Source organism: Centropristis striata, chromosome 2 (assembly GCF_030273125.1).
Source record: "Centropristis striata isolate RG_2023a ecotype Rhode Island chromosome 2, C.striata_1.0, whole genome shotgun sequence".
Lineage (NCBI taxonomy): Eukaryota > Metazoa > Chordata > Actinopteri > Perciformes > Serranidae > Centropristis > Centropristis striata.
Window position 1 is genome coordinate 12,420,371 of NC_081518.1, and position 17,272 is coordinate 12,437,642.

General features: G+C 37.3%; 1 protein-coding gene across 2 annotated transcripts; it reads right to left on the minus strand.

Annotated features, from left to right (window-relative positions):
• Positions 1-1,663: 1,663 nt before the first annotated feature.
• def8 (differentially expressed in FDCP 8 homolog) lies at positions 1,664-13,117 on the minus strand. 2 transcript variants are annotated; one of them, XM_059357676.1, is made up of 12 exons: positions 12,972-13,117; positions 11,227-11,349; positions 8,053-8,144; positions 7,777-7,926; positions 6,291-6,432; positions 5,147-5,311; positions 4,900-5,027; positions 4,235-4,348; positions 3,836-3,916; positions 3,168-3,308; positions 2,840-2,949; positions 1,664-2,197 (listed from the first exon to the last, which is right to left on the minus strand). In XM_059357676.1, the coding sequence occupies exons 2-12, from the start codon at positions 11,333-11,335 to the stop codon at positions 2,104-2,106; spliced, it is 1,326 nt and encodes a 441-aa protein (XP_059213659.1). In that variant the 5' UTR covers positions 11,336-11,349; positions 12,972-13,117; the 3' UTR covers positions 1,664-2,103. The 2 variants fall into 2 exon arrangements, with proteins under 2 accessions (XP_059213659.1, XP_059213651.1); XM_059357668.1 differs by having other exon boundaries at positions 8,053-8,147.
• Between the last annotated feature and the right edge of the window lie 4,155 nt (positions 13,118-17,272).

Genomic DNA, 17,272 nt, shown 5'->3' on the forward strand with positions numbered 1-17,272 from the left:
AATACACTTCCATATTTACTCTCACCTGTACTTGGATTGTAGGCTATGCACATTTTGTTTTTAATAAAAATCAGTGTTTCACATCCAGTTGTATTACTATGTTTACAAATATTACAAATATAAATAAGCATAAACAGCAAAACAAACTGGTCAATATGAGAGTAATAGCATGGGCCAATCTTGCATTTGGGGGCTACTTTTGCCAACAGCTGAAAACCCTTTGTAGTATTTCACATAATAGTTACATGGATGGATTACCAAAAAGGCCGACCAGGCAGAAGTGCCGGGGCCAAATGGTCAGGTCAGAGGTCCAGGGAGCCCCTGAGTATTAAAGTGATGGCATCAACATGTCCTGGAAGGTCAAAGGGCTCAGTCAAAACAAGGGATGTCACAGTGACAATTTATTATAATTTAGTAGCTGCAAGAGGAATTTTACACATCTGTGTCACTGGGGCCCAGGCTGTCATAATTCATCCATGAAAATGTGAAAGTTTATCTGGAGTCGACAAAGAGCTGGCTGCAGTTTTTAATGCATTTCTTTACTTTATTCATGCACTAATCCACATTTTACAACAGGGCATGGCTTTTACCAACACAATGTATTTCCATTAGTTTGAAATAAATAAAAAAAACAGTACATCATGCTGAAAGATAACACAGCCAAAAGTCATTATTTTAAAACAAATACATTAGGTCAACATTTACACATTACCAATGGTGTCACTTAACATCTCTGGACAGCATGTGCTATAGGTACTTTAAGACTGAAACCATTAACATGACGGTACATGAATTAAGACGTTTGGATAACAGCTGTATGTAACCTGACTATCTTAGGCACACGATGTTCATGAGTATTCACATCTATTTGCTACACATGGCACTAAACTGAACCAGATTTAACACAGATCAAACGGTCTAAAATGAGTTCACAGTTTTGAATAAAAGGAAAGCACACTTAACTTCCAGTTTCATTTTCAGCTGAACAATTCTCCTTACAAGAACATGCATGCTTTGATTATATATATCTGTTGGCAATATATGTATTCATATTTTAAAGTATGTTTTTAGTTATGGTATAGACACAACTTTTCTAGTCAAAGAATTGCAAGCAACACTTTTTTTCCTCCCAGTATCCAGGGTGGCAGTTAACTCAAAGTTGGCCTATGCTAAAAAGATATATTCCTAGAAATATATTTAGTTTAGGACCTTGTGAAATGTTAAACAGATCAACAGATTATGACTCTGAAAAGGAAACAGGCATAATATAAGCATAGGACAAGAATGGACTGCTTTGTACTTGTGCGATAAACAGTGTTGGGACTGGTGATGTAATAAGTGTAAAAAAAGGGGAAGAAAGCAGGATGTTATGATTACATAGTCTAACAGATTTAATTGCTTTATAATTACGGCTTTTCTCATACTTACTTAAGTACACTAACAATGGGATACTTGGAAATGTTAGGGCAAAGACTTGGCTTTCAAAAGGATGTTTACAAGTTTTTGTTATTAAAATAAAAACATACAATTGGACGCTGAAAGGCAAATTTCTGGTTAATAATGTTTTGATTTAGTCTTTGGAAGCTGGAGTTATAATCCTTAAAATTCAAAACTATTTTTTTAATATATGGCAACCTTAAAGTTTAGTATTCAGCAAAGTTGGCAGTATAGGTTAACGCAGTTGAGGCTTGTAACAGTTATTATACAACAACTCCTGCATGCATAATCATCTTCAGTTGAGGTGTCTGTTCTCTATAGGGCATTTATTTTGTACATTTATACAAGCAGACGCACACACTGATGTGAATCACTCACACAAACACACGTACACAGTGTTCAGTACATCCAATTTCAGTTTGAATTAAAAAGTGGGATAAAAAATATATATATATATTAATTTCCAGATGGGTTTCTAAGTACCCTGCTTCATTATGTAGTACACATGAAGATAAAGACACTACAGTACAAACATACGCACAAAACAACAACAAAAAAAGGACAAAGACAAAAAAGCGAGTCTTCTGTTCGACTCTCTTGATCGATTAGAGCATAACATGAGGCAAAGTGCAACATCCAGTAACATCGGGGGGGTCTCCTGCAGATTTAGGCATTTTTTACATCCGGCTCGTCGTCCTGCTTGCGTTCAGTCATCCGGGCACATCGCGGACAAGTTGTGGAGTTGTCATAGTAACAATCTCTAAAGAGACACATAACACACACCAACAATTTGTTACATAATAATAGGTCATAATAATGTCACAATATCAGATGATAACTACATGATTATTGTGGCCAAAAGAATTCCCAATAACAATGTAGAAATTGGAAAATAATGCCATCAGTCAAATTCACCTAGATCAGGCATGTCCAAACTATTCCACAAAGGGCCGTGTGGCTGCAGGTTTTCTTTCCAACCAAGCAGCAGCACACCAGACTTGACTCAGTTAATCAACTGATCTCAGTCTTCAGACAGTTGATTGGTCAAACTGTGTGCTTTTGCTTGGTTGAAATGAAAACCTGCAGCCACACGGCCCTTTGTGGAATAGTTTGGACATGCCTGACCTAGATAGATCAATGGCCAATAGTTGTTAGCTGATTTGAAGGTCTTTTGAGGGATTTCTTGAAGTTTGAGAGTGAGAATATGTATATTATGAACATGGTATCAATATTTCATTTCTTAAATATCACAGTTATTATCAATACGTTTTATCACAACACCCAGACTGTCCTGTTTTGCTATCTACGGTATATTGAGTGGGACAAACTTTGTTAAATGTTGAAAATATAGCTTCACATTATTTGCTGTATTTTTCAGTCAGACTGGTTGGTGGTGACTAACCTGTGGAAGACAGCAGAGCAGTCGTGGCAAACTGAAGTGTGACTGTCAAAAGGAAACAGTATGTCTCCTTCCTTACACAGCTCACACACAAATCCTTTGGCCTGACAACGCTGCAGACACACACACAAAATAGGACAGAAAGTCAGAGTTTCAAGGAGGTTACATGTTCTCTACTCCTTATTGTCTTCTTTTAACACTGTTGTAATAAAGTACCTATTACCTAACAGAAGATACTGTAAGATGAACGTGTGACACACAAACAGGAAATGAGAGTACTAACACAACAGAAGTAATTTGTTTTGTCTTTGTGCTGCTTGTGTGAGCTCACCTCACAGTCTAGTTTGATGTGCTTAGCAAACGTGGTGTGGATCTCTGTGAGGGAGCAGCTGAGTCTGCCACTGGAGATGTCAATCAAATCCTGTAGCGAGTACATATCATCATTCTCCACAAAGTGCTGCCGGTCTTGAAGCTGCGGAATACAAACACATAAGAAAAATTATTTGTGAAATTGTTAAAAATGCTTTCCAACAGAGAAAATAACCTTCATTTTCATAAATATCAAACCATTAATGATTGTTTTTTGTACACTGAACCAAAAAACAGTACCATAATGCAGCCCCAGTGTGTGATTTTAGAAAGCATGCCAGCATCCTGGGAGTAAAGGAGGCGAGACGTGTAACAAAACAGCATCTGCGTCTAGTGTGTCTCTCTCTGTGTGTGTGTGTGTGTGTGTGTATCAATTCAGCTTTGTTGCTATCACTGTTGCCAGCTTAACCACAGAACAACTCTCTCCCCCATTCTACGTCTGTACATTGTACAGCGCAACATTCCTGCCTTAGACAGTCTGTGTGAAAGCGGCTTCAAATACATTGTCTCAATCTAGCAACAGGAACCTTTCCAGATGCAGCCCAATGTATCTTATTCCACCACACGATGGCGCTGTTGCAACATATTACTTATTGGTGACATATCGTGCCAGTGTCCAGAGACGCTCACCTGTAGTAATAGCCGAGCCTCCATGGCCTCCTTACAGGTAATAAAATAGGGTTTCATCAACAGAATATCTTGACGGAGTTTCTGTAAAAGCAAAACCAACACACACAGTGCTGTCACTCTCACCTAATGCAGGTTACAGAGTTGATTCTCCAACTCGCAGTTTCAGCATAATAGTGTCCGACATAGAACATTGTGTGACAAAGGGCCTTGGATGGGTCGGCTGACAAAACAACTGTAAAATTAACTTTAATGGAGGTGTAAAGCTACAGTTATTTTAGAGAAGAATCAAAGCTTAAACTGAGAATAGAGAGATGTGAAAGATATTGCAAAATGTAGATTATACAGTATTTTATCTACACTGAGAAAAAAACGTGCCTCCAACAAAGTGAAGCCACCCACCCTGATCTCCACAAGTTCCTCCACAAAGTTAAATAGCAGCGGGTTGATTTCTTTCAGCTTCAGCACAGGTCGCGCTATCATCAGGGCCAGGTAGCGCATTGAAGAGCGACAGACCTGAAACAGAACAGATAATACGCGAAATGGATTAAACCTGTATCTCACCCTCTGACCCTAAACCTGAGAGTGGGGATGTAAGTTAATGTTACTGATGGTTAAACAACATCAAACTGACTCCCCTTTAGTCATTCTTTTAGACTTCTCTAGAACCACAGACGTCACAGTGAGACTGTTTTTTCTGGCTGTGTAGTACTTCCAATGACTGGTAAATTGACTTTGACATGTAAAATTGGTGCAGAGCACTCTAAAGTGTATTTGATGCTTCTGTAATACATTCTTGTGTTTTATTCTGATGTACAGCAGGAACATTTCAGAAGAGTACAGTTGCAGATTTGAGTCTCAACATAAAGAATGTAAGCAGTCTCATCAAATCACTCAAATGCTGCTTTATTTGTAATGTATTCAGTATTTAGTTGACCCACATCATACAATCACTTGTTTCAAAGGGGAAAAGCCTAAAGTTACTTATACTTCAATAGATTCATAGATTGCTAAGAAGGCATGTTTTATTTTATGTGTTGAATTTTGTGGCAGCTGTTTGAGGGTACCTTTCGTGTTTCAAACTCCCAGTTATGGATGACCCGAGCTGGGACGATGGCAGAGTCGTTCCAGTGGCATGTGCTGCAGTAATACTGGCCTGTGTAGTCACATTGTCTGGCTTCAGTCGGCACGCCCCCTACATGATGAATATTGCACAGTACAGTTAAACTATGACACAAAATAAAGCAAAATGTATGTGAACATATTTTACATTTGGGGATCCCTATTTCAACCCTATTGCCACTTTGTACTCACTCAGTGAAATAGGTGTGCGACATTCTGCACAGCGGTAGTCTTGCCGGTCTAGTCCTATCTCAGGGCAGATGCTAAGCTCGTACTCCGACTGGTGGCTGACCTTTGACCTGACACAGGGCTTGGTAATCAGGTTCATACACTTACTATGGCAGCGATAATAGCAACCTGAAACAAGAAATGGATAATCAAATGGCATGAAATAGCATTAACACTATACTAATCTCTACACGGATCTGAATATAGAATTTGTGGGCGACAGGATTTTGGTATCAGAAGTGTTCTGGTTTTCCATTTGTAGTGCAAATAGTATTGACCAATCCCCTTGAGTGTGTTTTGGATGGCCCATGGGAGATCAAAAGAGGCAGAAAGCATTGGTTGAAATGCAATCTTGGACCACATCAGCTAACTTCTGAGGACAAATGAGCCTTTTTGTTGTTGTTGTTTTTTTTTAAATGTATTTGCATTCATATATCTGTCATAAACTGGCTAGTTAAGAAACAGTCCAGTCATAAACGCCGTCTCTCAACTCATAATCCCTGTTCACGTCTCAGGTTGCTACTTGGACTGTGTCTCTGTCTGACACATGTGACAGACACATGTATGAGGAAGTCCTGGCCCGCATATCTCTTTTCCAGATTTCCACTGGCTAAACCAGAAATATTGGCCACTGCATCCAGAGTGTTCCAGGATTGACACTTCAGCCAATGGGTTTGATATAAATAGCTGTTTAATTAATTCAGAGAGCTGTAAAAACATGCTAGCACCAAGTCGAGCATATAGCAATTAAATCTGGTTCTATTAGCACTCCTATTACAAGGACAGTCAGTTAAATAACTTCCCCATCTCTGATTGTTTCAGATATTTTGAAACGACAGTATGCATGTGGAGCTTTGAGAGAAGAGATGGTGATTGGACAGTGGGAGTGGACATAAATCTCTGATTAAGCATCACATAATGAGACTGTACATGAAGCTATGAGAGAACAAAAATTATATTCAGATAGAGATAGTATGATCTTGCATGGACGCCTGACTTTTGAACAATGTATGCCCTTAAAACTATTCTATGCATAACTGGGATGTTTTGCAATTTTGGTACTAAAATATCTCCACAATGCCAGATAAGAATGTAAACTGTGTCTCACCTGTGCAGGTATACCAAGTCTGGATAAGGCCCCAGATGATTGTGCTACACTTGTCACAGGTCTGTTTAACACTCTTGCTCTTTTCCTTGGAAAATCGGTGCTCCAGCAGGATTCTCAGATTAGGCTCATCCTCCTCTGGGTCCTTTTAAGGGACAAAGTGTAAAAACAAAAGTCACTAAGGCCACCAAGACCACTACCATAGCAGTAACAGATACAGCTGTAACAGATGATGATTAAATTTGAACCTTGTCAAAGACTAAAATATGATTTACATATAAGAGTTATCACGTGTGTTTTGGCCAAAAGCTGGATACGATACTGTACACACTCAATAAATTAAATCAAAATGCAGCATTTGCACTTTTTGTACTATTTTTATGTATTTTTATAGTCCTTCAGTTCCTCAACTTGTATGACCCTTCAAGAAGCACCAGATAAATATGTATTCTCTACGTCAAAGGACTTGCATCACATGCAATTTAAAGTTAACAACTGTGTACATGACATTCAGCTGCTTGTAATGATATGGTTCATGGTTTTCACTGTAAAGGTTGTTCAGCCCAGCAATAATGTTACTAACTTCATACTAACCCCCACATGCTCTCGCTCTCTCCCACTCTCTGTCTCAACAACATTGTAGTTTAAAAAAAACATCTTAAAATACATGTTCTTAAAATAAGTCACTAATGCAAAGATGTTTTGGATGCTACGAAACAAGCTAAGTGATTGAAGTTTGAGGTAAAGTATGGTTAGAGACATCGTTCAACCACTGCAGCCTAATTCATAAGAAAGTTTGTTTTAATGATCTAACTTTTTTTTTGTAATTTTAAAGAAACTTTAATCTGTGATACCAGAGGGCTTGAATGAACAATTCAACATGGAGAGATGCCCCTAGAGAAAAATATATCCTACGGGCACGTAAAAGCTTAGGCTGGGCCTTTTAATATCAAACGGATTCAAAATCCAAACTGGACTAGCAGACTGATTAACAGATTTGTTTATTTGAGTGTTCTGCAAGACACTATAATTGTAAGTAATTATGTACTTTCTGTTATTTAAAGAAAATCTCAAGAAAAAGATATTGTGCCACTTGAAACATGAGAAGTCCAGGAAGCTGCTGATGTTGTTGATCTCCACCTATGATCATTATTCTCAACTACAGGCCAATAGCCATATAATTTAAATGTTCTTCGACACAATTGCTTGATTATTCTTCGGCCCTAAATTCCATATTTTGCAAATGCACCTGAATGCGGCATGAGTTTCAGGAAATGCCTCTCCAGATATATAGTGACAAGCTGTGCTTCTCAGAATACATTCTCTCTGCAAACAATTGTTTACAGCTTTGCATTCCACAAGACTGAAAACATGCAAGTGAAATTGGTCAATCATGAATATCTTGAAGTGTGACTGACTGTCCCTTTGAATCGGCATCGGCAACCACAATCGTGTTATCCACTTGTCCCTTCAACCCCTCAGTTCCAACCTTAAGTTCCTGGAGTTTGAGACGAAGGTGGATAAGTTTCACCACCGTGTCCTTCTGTCTCTCCGAGTGTTCGGGCAGCTCCAGGATCAGCTTTTTACACTCCTCTATGGCCATTTTTAGCTGTTCAATGTCGGAAGCCACAAACGAACCCTGAGACAGGTGAGCAAGAGCAAAAGCATGTACAGTCAAAACAAATGGAAGCACTGTTTTAAGTTTCATTTGGTTTGACAACTTATTTGGAGTTGAGGCAGACAGCAGACGGAATGCTTTACTTACCATCGGCCTTGAGAAGTGGTCCTCAGCTAGACCAAGGTCCATGGTCCTGTCTGAACTGTGGGTTCTGGTCTCAGAGAACAGGTCAGGCCTTGCTTCTAAAAAGAAGACAACGTGGCATAAAGCACCATTCTTCTAGTAGGCATTAACACTGTGCTCTGGTAAGTGCACCCAGTGATGCATGCTAAATTCACTCACATGACTGTGTCCACTCCAGTCAATCCCTACACTCCGATTCACCACTCAAGACGTCTACAAGGACTCAAAATGGACAACTGAAGGAATCCTATGCATGCGTCTTATCAGATCTGGTAATGTGTAACTGAGTCTGGTGACAAGACAGACTCCTGCTGTCATTAAAACTGCAGCTCAACTCGCTCAATGAACTTTGAAGTATAAATGACTTTTGCTCTGAAGTGTTTACATCAATCTGTTGCAAAATCACACAGGCATACATGGCATGAAATCTTAAATGACATCTTAAATGATCCGTATAGTCACATGACTTTAACCGCAGGCCTGACTTTGATTATAGTATAATAAGTGAAATAACAACATTTTTGTTTGGGCTTGTGTCCAATTATTCACAAATATAACTATGACATAAAGGAAAAATGATTTACATAATATGATTATACGACTAAATTAATATTACTTGAGTTTTTATGGGATACAATGAGTGGTTACTAAATAGGGATGAGCATTTGCTTTCTGATCCATGTGTCTGTTTTGGGCGAATTATTATATAATGGCTATCAGTGAATGACTGAGGAAAGCAAAGGCATAGAGAAAAAGCGGAGGAAACATTAAGAGCAGGCATACTGTCACGTCATACTCGATTAATTAGGGTCTTACTTAGGTGAAAGAGAGAAAAGGGACTAGAGCCTGACCGATATTGGATTTTTGAGGGGAAAACGGTGGCCGATATAGTCATTTTTTGAGCTGGAAAGAAAATAGCCCTTTTTTATGTGGATTTTTCACCACTCAGCAAAGGTACCCAGAGGGCTACTTTCTCACACATAAAACTTTCTTAAATAGTGTTTCGCATTGTTACACATTACACAAACTATGTATTACATTGTCAGCCAATTCTATAAATGATAAGTGAGAAAATAAAGAATAAATAGGCATAAAATAAATAGCAATACAGACATTATTACTGCTCAGTGTCAGTCAATTGCCTACAATTATATCACGCCAAGCAATCGTTTTGCTGCATTATATATTGTGTAAAATTTTTTTATGACAGCGCATATCAGACAACATATACACAGATTCCGCTATGCCTTTGATGGGCCAATATCGGCCAATAATATCTGTCGGGGTCTAAAAAAGACACAGTGGTGTCTTATTTTAACACACTGGAAGTGTTTAAAAATTTTTAGCTTTTGTTTATTTAGGGAAGATTCGCTGTGAGCAATGCTCTTTTTTTCCTGATGTCTTGTTCACATTCACATCTGGAAGCTGCCCAGTAAAACATTCCACGCAATGCAAACATGGAAATTTTCTGTATGTGTGATGCAGCCTTGAAATATCAGCCAGGCCACGCCAAGAAATGTCCCGAACGCAGTGAAAAGAAAAGCAGAGAAACTACAGACAGGCTGCAGGCTCTCTGCAGATACGGACACTGCCACACACTCCTCGTGGTTAATGACCTACTCATTGTTCCTTTAAATATGACGACTGACATTACGATTTTGAAAATAAGAAAAATGCAAAAAAAATTCAATCTAAAAGTGAAATGAAACAAAAATGCCTTTGATTTATAATCTTTCAAATAGTACATGGTCAAATACTTGACAGACTTACTCTCCATTTTACTGAAAAGGTGCAGACAAAAGCTGTTGTTACCTGCGTAGACCTCAGAATAAAACATGTTGAGTGAATTCAGCTTCTCAGTGCCAGACAGAAAGAGACAATACAGCAGAAAAACGCATTTGACACCAGAGAAATCAGCTCAGTGTGTGAGGCTCGCATGTCAAAATGGCTGTACTTGAACAAAAACAACTTAAATTCCAAAATCCTAAAATAGAGAAGTATTACTAAAGCACTGCTTGCACTTATGCTTTTCATTTCCTCTGGTTTAGCTGTCGTTTTTCCAACTTCCTTTTCCATCAGCTTAGAGAAACTCACAGTAACCCAGTGTGCTTGTTCTAAACTAGATGAAAACTGGTGAAACAGTGTAAATATTTCAGGGAATTAATTTGTCAATATGAGTTTCACGAGGGAGTCACTGCTTCAAACAGTCAGCCATGGTGACATGATCAGAGCACATAGTAGCCACTGTGTTTGGCTTTGTGAGGAAAGAAAGTCTTCATCTGCAAGAACGTGACATTTAAAAAGTAGAAACCATGACCTCAAAAAACACCTCCCACTGTAGCACCCATCTCCTCATGACAGCCCACAGGCAAGGAAAATGTGTTATTTTTACATAACCATGGCTAATAAGATCCTAAATTATTTGGCCTCTTTTCACTGTCTGCCAAACTAGACATATTTTCAGAGCACAATAAAATACTGAAACAAGGGCTGGATGTCTGCCAAAGTGGACTAGACATACACTTCATAACCAAGGTCAAAATTAGCATCATTAAATTAGCATCATCCAGATAGAGGCTGGAAGTCATCATTTTCGGCTGCACTTATGCATGCTGGCACACATTTTCTGGGATTTTCCCGGTCCCATCAGGAACAGAAACAGGGGTAAATAAGACTTGTTAAGTGCTTGAGCCCTCCACCATGTATCTTGGCCTTTCCCTACAGTGAAATGTAACATACCACAGATAAGGTCCAGTTGCATTCTAAACTACTACTTCATGATGTCTCTACTGTAGCAAGTAAGAAAAAAATATAAACCCATAAGGTGCAGCGAAGTATGAGTTGGTGTCAGTCACCAGCAAAAACTTATTTTTTTATGTGGATCAGTGTAGCACTGATGACACCAAACAACAGTCGCCAAAACTGTCCAATAAATGATGATTATATGACTTCATGTTTACATCTTTTGTTCACTGATAAAAAAGTTAGTGTACATGGAACAAATATAAACTTGAAGCATCAATATAATTTTTCTTGAACTGAAGTACAGGTGTTACAGTGACCTTAAAGTGAGGTTATGTTCCACACTTGAGATGGCTGTGTTATGATTTTCCTGTGACAAACTTTGACAGACTTTACCATGCAGTGGGGGCGTCTTGCCTCCTTGGGGATCATCTTCTTCCTCTCCACGATCAAAGGGATTGAGGCGGGTTTGGCGGAAAAGTGCAAGTCTCTCATCATACTCCATTTCATCGGCTACATCTAAAGAAGAGAAAATATGTGGAATATTTTAAATATCATGGAAATCAGATACCTTATGTGTCAGAATTGTTATTAATGGCTGTGCAGTGTGCTCCCATTGAGATAGCAAAACCAGAAAACACATCTTTCAACCTGGCAAGGTTGAAAGCTTGCTAGCTGCCTAGCTGAGGTAAGACTTTACAAAGCCACATAGGACAATATCAACCATTTTGACTAGGGAAGAGTAAAACTCCCTTTGACTAGTAAAGTTGACTCTTATTTGCTAGATGTTCAAATTGAATATTGTACTGCTAAGTCAAGAGGTTTAGAAGCTTGTCCATAGTTGTTTTAAAAGCAAATTGTTCATGACTCAAAGGTGGACCCAGGACAGCTTTCCATAACCGCAACAAGGAATTAAGGCCTTTTAAAGAGCCATCAATGGCAAGCAGCCTGTAATAGATCTGAAGTAGCTAAATGATAACAGGAAACATCAACATTGAAGTGAATACCTCAGCTTCAACGGTTCCCTCTTCCTGTATTCCTGTTTTCCTCTTACCCAAAGACTGTGGTGTATACAAATAAAAACTGTTATTTACATTATGAAACTATTTTGAGGATGCATGTGGGTAAAAAATGGCATTAACCCTCTCGAGTCCATCTATTTATTGTACACATATTTTATTTACATTAATAACTTTATTTATATACGATATGTAGACAAGCTGAGAAAGCCAGTTGAAAGTGCAATCATAGGAGCTTCAGTGTGTCATTTATGTTTCTAGACCATTTTTAAAATGTGAATTCTCTTTCTATAATGAAAACTATTACTATTTTTAAGTCACATGCAAATAGACTGTTTTAGTTTTATTATTTCTGCTGTTTTTGTGTGTATAAATCAGACTGTATAAAATATAAAATGTATATAATATAATGTATAAACTGTTAAAAAATGGTACATTTCCATAGACACCTGTGTCTTTTGTTTGTTTTTTAGGTTCCTGGCAGCTTTATACGCCTGTTAATTCAAATAAAATAAAAAATCTGACTGATAGCCAAGTTTGTGTCGAGAAAAAGGAGCCATGCATGTGATGTAAAGACAGACTGAAATATGCTAAACAGAGACAGAAACGAAGGCATAGGAAGTTCATACATTTGAACCAAAATCTCCTGGACTTCAGAGGTTTAAAATTAAAACCAGAGCACTCATGTGAAAATCATGTGCCCTAGATGGACAATAACAACACTTTCACTCTGATGCACGTTATCAGGACGCAATTAGTATAAAACAAAATAAAACGACCCGTTAAGAACATTTAATCCACTATTAATCAGATCTGTATCAGGCATTTTTTCCTGAACATGAGGTCAAACATGAGTTTGAAGCTTCACCAACCAATCAGGGCTGTTGTTGACAGTCCTCCCCATAGCGGTATCTTTTTCTCTCTCGCGTATTAACGCTAAACATACTGAATATAGATGTTCAAAACTATACCTTCAAAAGTAAAAGGGCATTATCAACATCAATGCACAGATGTCAACTAACAGCTAACGTTAGCAAGCTAACTAGTTAGCTTTATAAACAAAACAATCGTCTACTTAGATGCTAATGCTAATTCAACTGGTCGGTTTGGTCAGAAGCTTACCACGTTGTCGACCTTATTTATCATTAAGGACTCGGCACCGGTAAATATGATTTATTGTCGACGCTTGTGGTTCTCCCTGTTTTGTTTCGTCTCTGTCATCAGCAACATCACAAGGCAAAAAGCGTCAAGTCATCCATTGTTTAAAAGCCCATTTCCTGTTGCTACTTTCAAAATAAAATCCTTCATAGCTACCATGCAGTAGCATTCTTGATTAATACAATAGAGTAAAGAATACTTTCGATGAAATATCTATATTTAATAAAAAACAATAAATAAAGACAACACTCCCCTACCTCTCGTATTAATGTGGTCTATTAGGCTACACTGAAAACATATTTGATGCTTTTACTTTGAAAATTAAACCTACTTTCCATTACCATTACTATTGCCATTCATTAAAAATTAGATTTTACCCTCAAAGTAACTGGTCCTGTAAGATTTTCTGGGTTCAAGCTTCACTATATTTAACCACCAATTACTTGGAAAACTATCGGATTACTTTAATGTAACAATAAATATCAAATTACTACTTTATGTTACTGCTGTATCATATATTTCAATCATTGATAGTGACATTTTAAGTCATGAAGTAAACCTTGGGTGTTTGCTGTCCCAGTGGATAGGATGAGGATTTACATGATACTAGTGTCTCAGTATTACATGTCCTTAAGGTTAGTGTTAGAAACAACAGTTACAGGGAATTTGGGGATATGTCCCTGACCTGGACTGTAAGTAAGATAGAATATCACTACATATCAGCTCAATACTGCAAAAACAGTATGTATGATTTATGGAAATTTAGTTAATTTACACGTTTGTCATGTTGTATCTTCAGTATAAACAAACTGCAATGACCACTTGAAATGAACTGAAAATTGTTATCTCAGTGTATGTAATGCATTAGGTCTGGTGTAATTTAAATGTGTGTGGAGCCACGGCTTATGTGAATGTCAACAACCAGGGACTATTTTTCAGCATTTCAGTGGAATATGTGTAAATAACTCAAATAATTTGAAGTTAAAAAAGAAAACAAATTGTGAAGTCTTGAGGCTATGTAATTTCATGCATATTAAGTTTAATTATCCTTAGCAGCAGCTGACAGTCTTTTGATTACTGGATTCCAAAAACACTATTCAATAATACGTTTTCATAAATAGTATGTTTTTAAAACCAATGTGGTCAGTGATTATTTAAAAAAAGAAAAATACCATCAAACATAATTAACAACAGTTTGGCAATTCCTGGAGGCTGTGCTCATGTGAGGTTTTCATCAGAGTTTTGAGCATTAGAGCAAGGAACTAGGTCTATAGTACTGTATATCTACAACATATGGAGCCTCTGAAACAAGTCAAGTCAAGTCAAAGTTTATTTATAGAGCACATTTAAAAACAATATCAGTTAACCAAAGTGCTGTACAGTACAGAAACAAGATCAATCAATGTCAAGATCAAAAGCGCAATGTAAAACCAGACGAAAAACAAATCCCCTTTGCTAAAGGGTCATCTTTGAAGAATAGGCAGCCATGAAAAATGATTATGTTTCAAATGTAAGGACAAAAAAACAAACTGATGAACTTGTTGCCTGAAGAAAAGTCAGTATTTGAAAGATTTCACAGAATCTGCACAACAAACACTACCACCGCCACTCTTGATTGCTTTCATCAATAATAAATAAATAAAGCCTTATCTTATCTTATTTTAATTTTAAAAAAACATGTATACATGTCTATAAATTAAAATAAAAGAAAAACATTTTTTTTAATTATGTGATATAATTTAAAAAAAATACAGATTCATTTCTATTAAAATTTTATTTTATCATTCATTTTTTCCATAATTAGGCTGGGTTTGGTTGTCCCAAACAAAAATCAGCACAACTCATATTTATGGTAAATGTATACAAAACAATTATTATTAATACCATTGCATTTATCATTTTATTATTTTTTATTTATGATTTTATCAAAATGCTAAATTTCTGAAATATATATACACATATTATTAAAATTTCTTGTTTTTGTGTGTGTGTGTGTGTGTGTGTGTGTGTGTGTTTAACATATCTAACTGTTGGTACTCTACTAATTAATCTGTTGGCTGTTACTAAATGAGAAATTAGCGTTATTTAGTAATATTATTACTCTTCACAAGTCTACCATACTTTGCCACTTATTGTCTCAAATATGATTTTTTTTGTCCCGTCTCATCCTCCTCTCACTCTGTGTGTTATAGAATAAAAGTATTATAAATAAAAGCTGTCTAGAATGATTTTGCTTAGCCTGGATGGATATGGATGGATGGATGGATGGATGGATGGATGGATGGATGGATGGATGGATGGATGGATGGATGGATGGATAAAAGCTTGCATATGATCTGCAAAATGAAATCTGTTTTTGATCTGTGCCAGAATTATTTTTTTCTGAAGCATTTTCGGACAGCAGTGTCACTCTATGTTAGATGTAAAGACAGCCGGCCTTTTGGCTGATAGACCTGTTTGTTAGATTTGCCAAACAACTATGCCAATGACTTACGAAATGGTAATATGCTGCATAGAGCAGCTGTAACACTGAAGCCATCTAGGTATCTGGCATCTTGAATGAGGTCTAGTGTGATCTGATGGAAACTCAAGCAAGTAAAGGTCAATCAGTAAAGCTGGCTTAACCTCTGTGACAGGGTGCATTAAAAATGTATAATTCTTTTCATTAAAAAAAAAAAAACTTTCTTTGGCCTTTGTCTTCACTCAGTATTTTGACATAATATATTTGGAGTATGGCAAATGCAACAAAATGGTGAAAATACAGTCACTCTCTATTTTTTATAAAGAGCACTCAATGAGCGAACTGGACACACACTCCATCTCTGTACATCTGCTAAAGGTATTAAACAATATTTTCCACTGCACTCTGAATTACAAATTATAGCTATATATTATATCATCTGATGTCGCAACCTGATATGCATGAAATTCAATATCTGAAGTCATCATTCATAAACAATTACATTATGCAGCGTGGCAGCCCAGTTCTGTGTTTTATTAAGTCAACTGTTACAGTAATGTATCAAAATGCAAGTAAATACTGTCAATATATTGGAGTTCAGTGCTCGCTGACGTGCAGAGGAAAGAGAAATCTGTGTGATCTGAGCTCATTTACGCACAGCCAAGCTGGTTCTCATGTGCGGTGAGATTGAAATGAGTGCCCATGATTAATTGATCAATTATGTATGTATTATTGTATGATTCTGACTGCACAATCTGGTTATACAGGTAACAGTTCACCAGGTGTGTTTTGGGGCATAGTTAGAGCGTGAGCTAAAGATGTCTCTCCGAACAGTTGAGGCAGAAAGCACTGGTAAATATCATAACACAAGTAAGTCACTGTCAGTAGTTAAATTCACCGCGCAGGAGAGAGGGTTAACGGCTGTAAACTGTGTGGCACGCGCTCTCACGCTGCGCCATCGCTAAACTCTGGTTTTACGCACAAGGGAATTTAGTTTAACGCTTAAAATGATGCGTGTAAACCCGGTGGCCTTGTATCTCTGCTACATTTAGGCTAACTGTGAGAGAACAGATGATTGCACTTTTACCAACAGTGGTTTTAAAATTAAGCTCAGATGGAGGTCATCCGGATGCGGCGTTTTTATTCCAAAACACTTGACTGGATAATTTGGAATCTTTGCATTACAGTTCACCTGTCTGATGCGTTAGAAAAGTAAGGAATTTCTTTAGATCATACGTGATCCTCCGTAATGTTATAATTAACAATAATATACAATTAATTAGGTTGCAGCCGCGTAAGAATCGTGCGTAAAAAAGGTTAATTCTTAATTTGGAGACGCTCGTATCGTTCCTGCTGCAGCGAAGGGCACGCTTGAGTAAATTGGGGGTTTTTTTCAGCGACATATAAACATGATGGTCAATATTTAGAGCAAAGTGAAAAAGACTGAACTCAACTTACATGAAGGATAGAACCTCCCGGGTATCTTACACAAAATAAATCAATAAATTTAATTAAATTGAAAATTAGTAACAGCAAAAAAATAGTTATGGGGCAACTACCATCAAGAAATTATCATTTGGTCAGAGTGAACTTATACTTTAAGCCACATATCACCAATCAGTACAGTGAAGGGCTCTTCATTCATTCTTGGCTTTATGTTTGTTGATTCCTAATTATCTGCAGCGACATAAGTTGTGCCAAGAAGTCCAAATAATACAATCATGGTAATAAAATATGCTTACCATCAGAGTGAATGAAAAAAAAGTAAAGTGAGTGAGTGCTCCTAAGCATGGTGTGTTCACTG

Excerpts from the sequence above, each read along its gene's own strand:
- def8 (XM_059357668.1), bottom strand. The coding sequence starts at position 11,335 with ATGGAGTATGATGAGAGACTTGCACTTTTCCGCCAAACCCGCCTCAAT. Across the intron at positions 5,312-6,290 it reads GACTTGGTATACCTGCACAG|GTTGCTATTATCGCTGCCAT; the intron begins GTGAGACACAGT and ends TTCTTGTTTCAG. Across the intron at positions 5,028-5,146 it reads TCGCACACCTATTTCACTGA|GGGGCGTGCCGACTGAAGCC; the intron begins GTGAGTACAAAG and ends TTCATCATGTAG.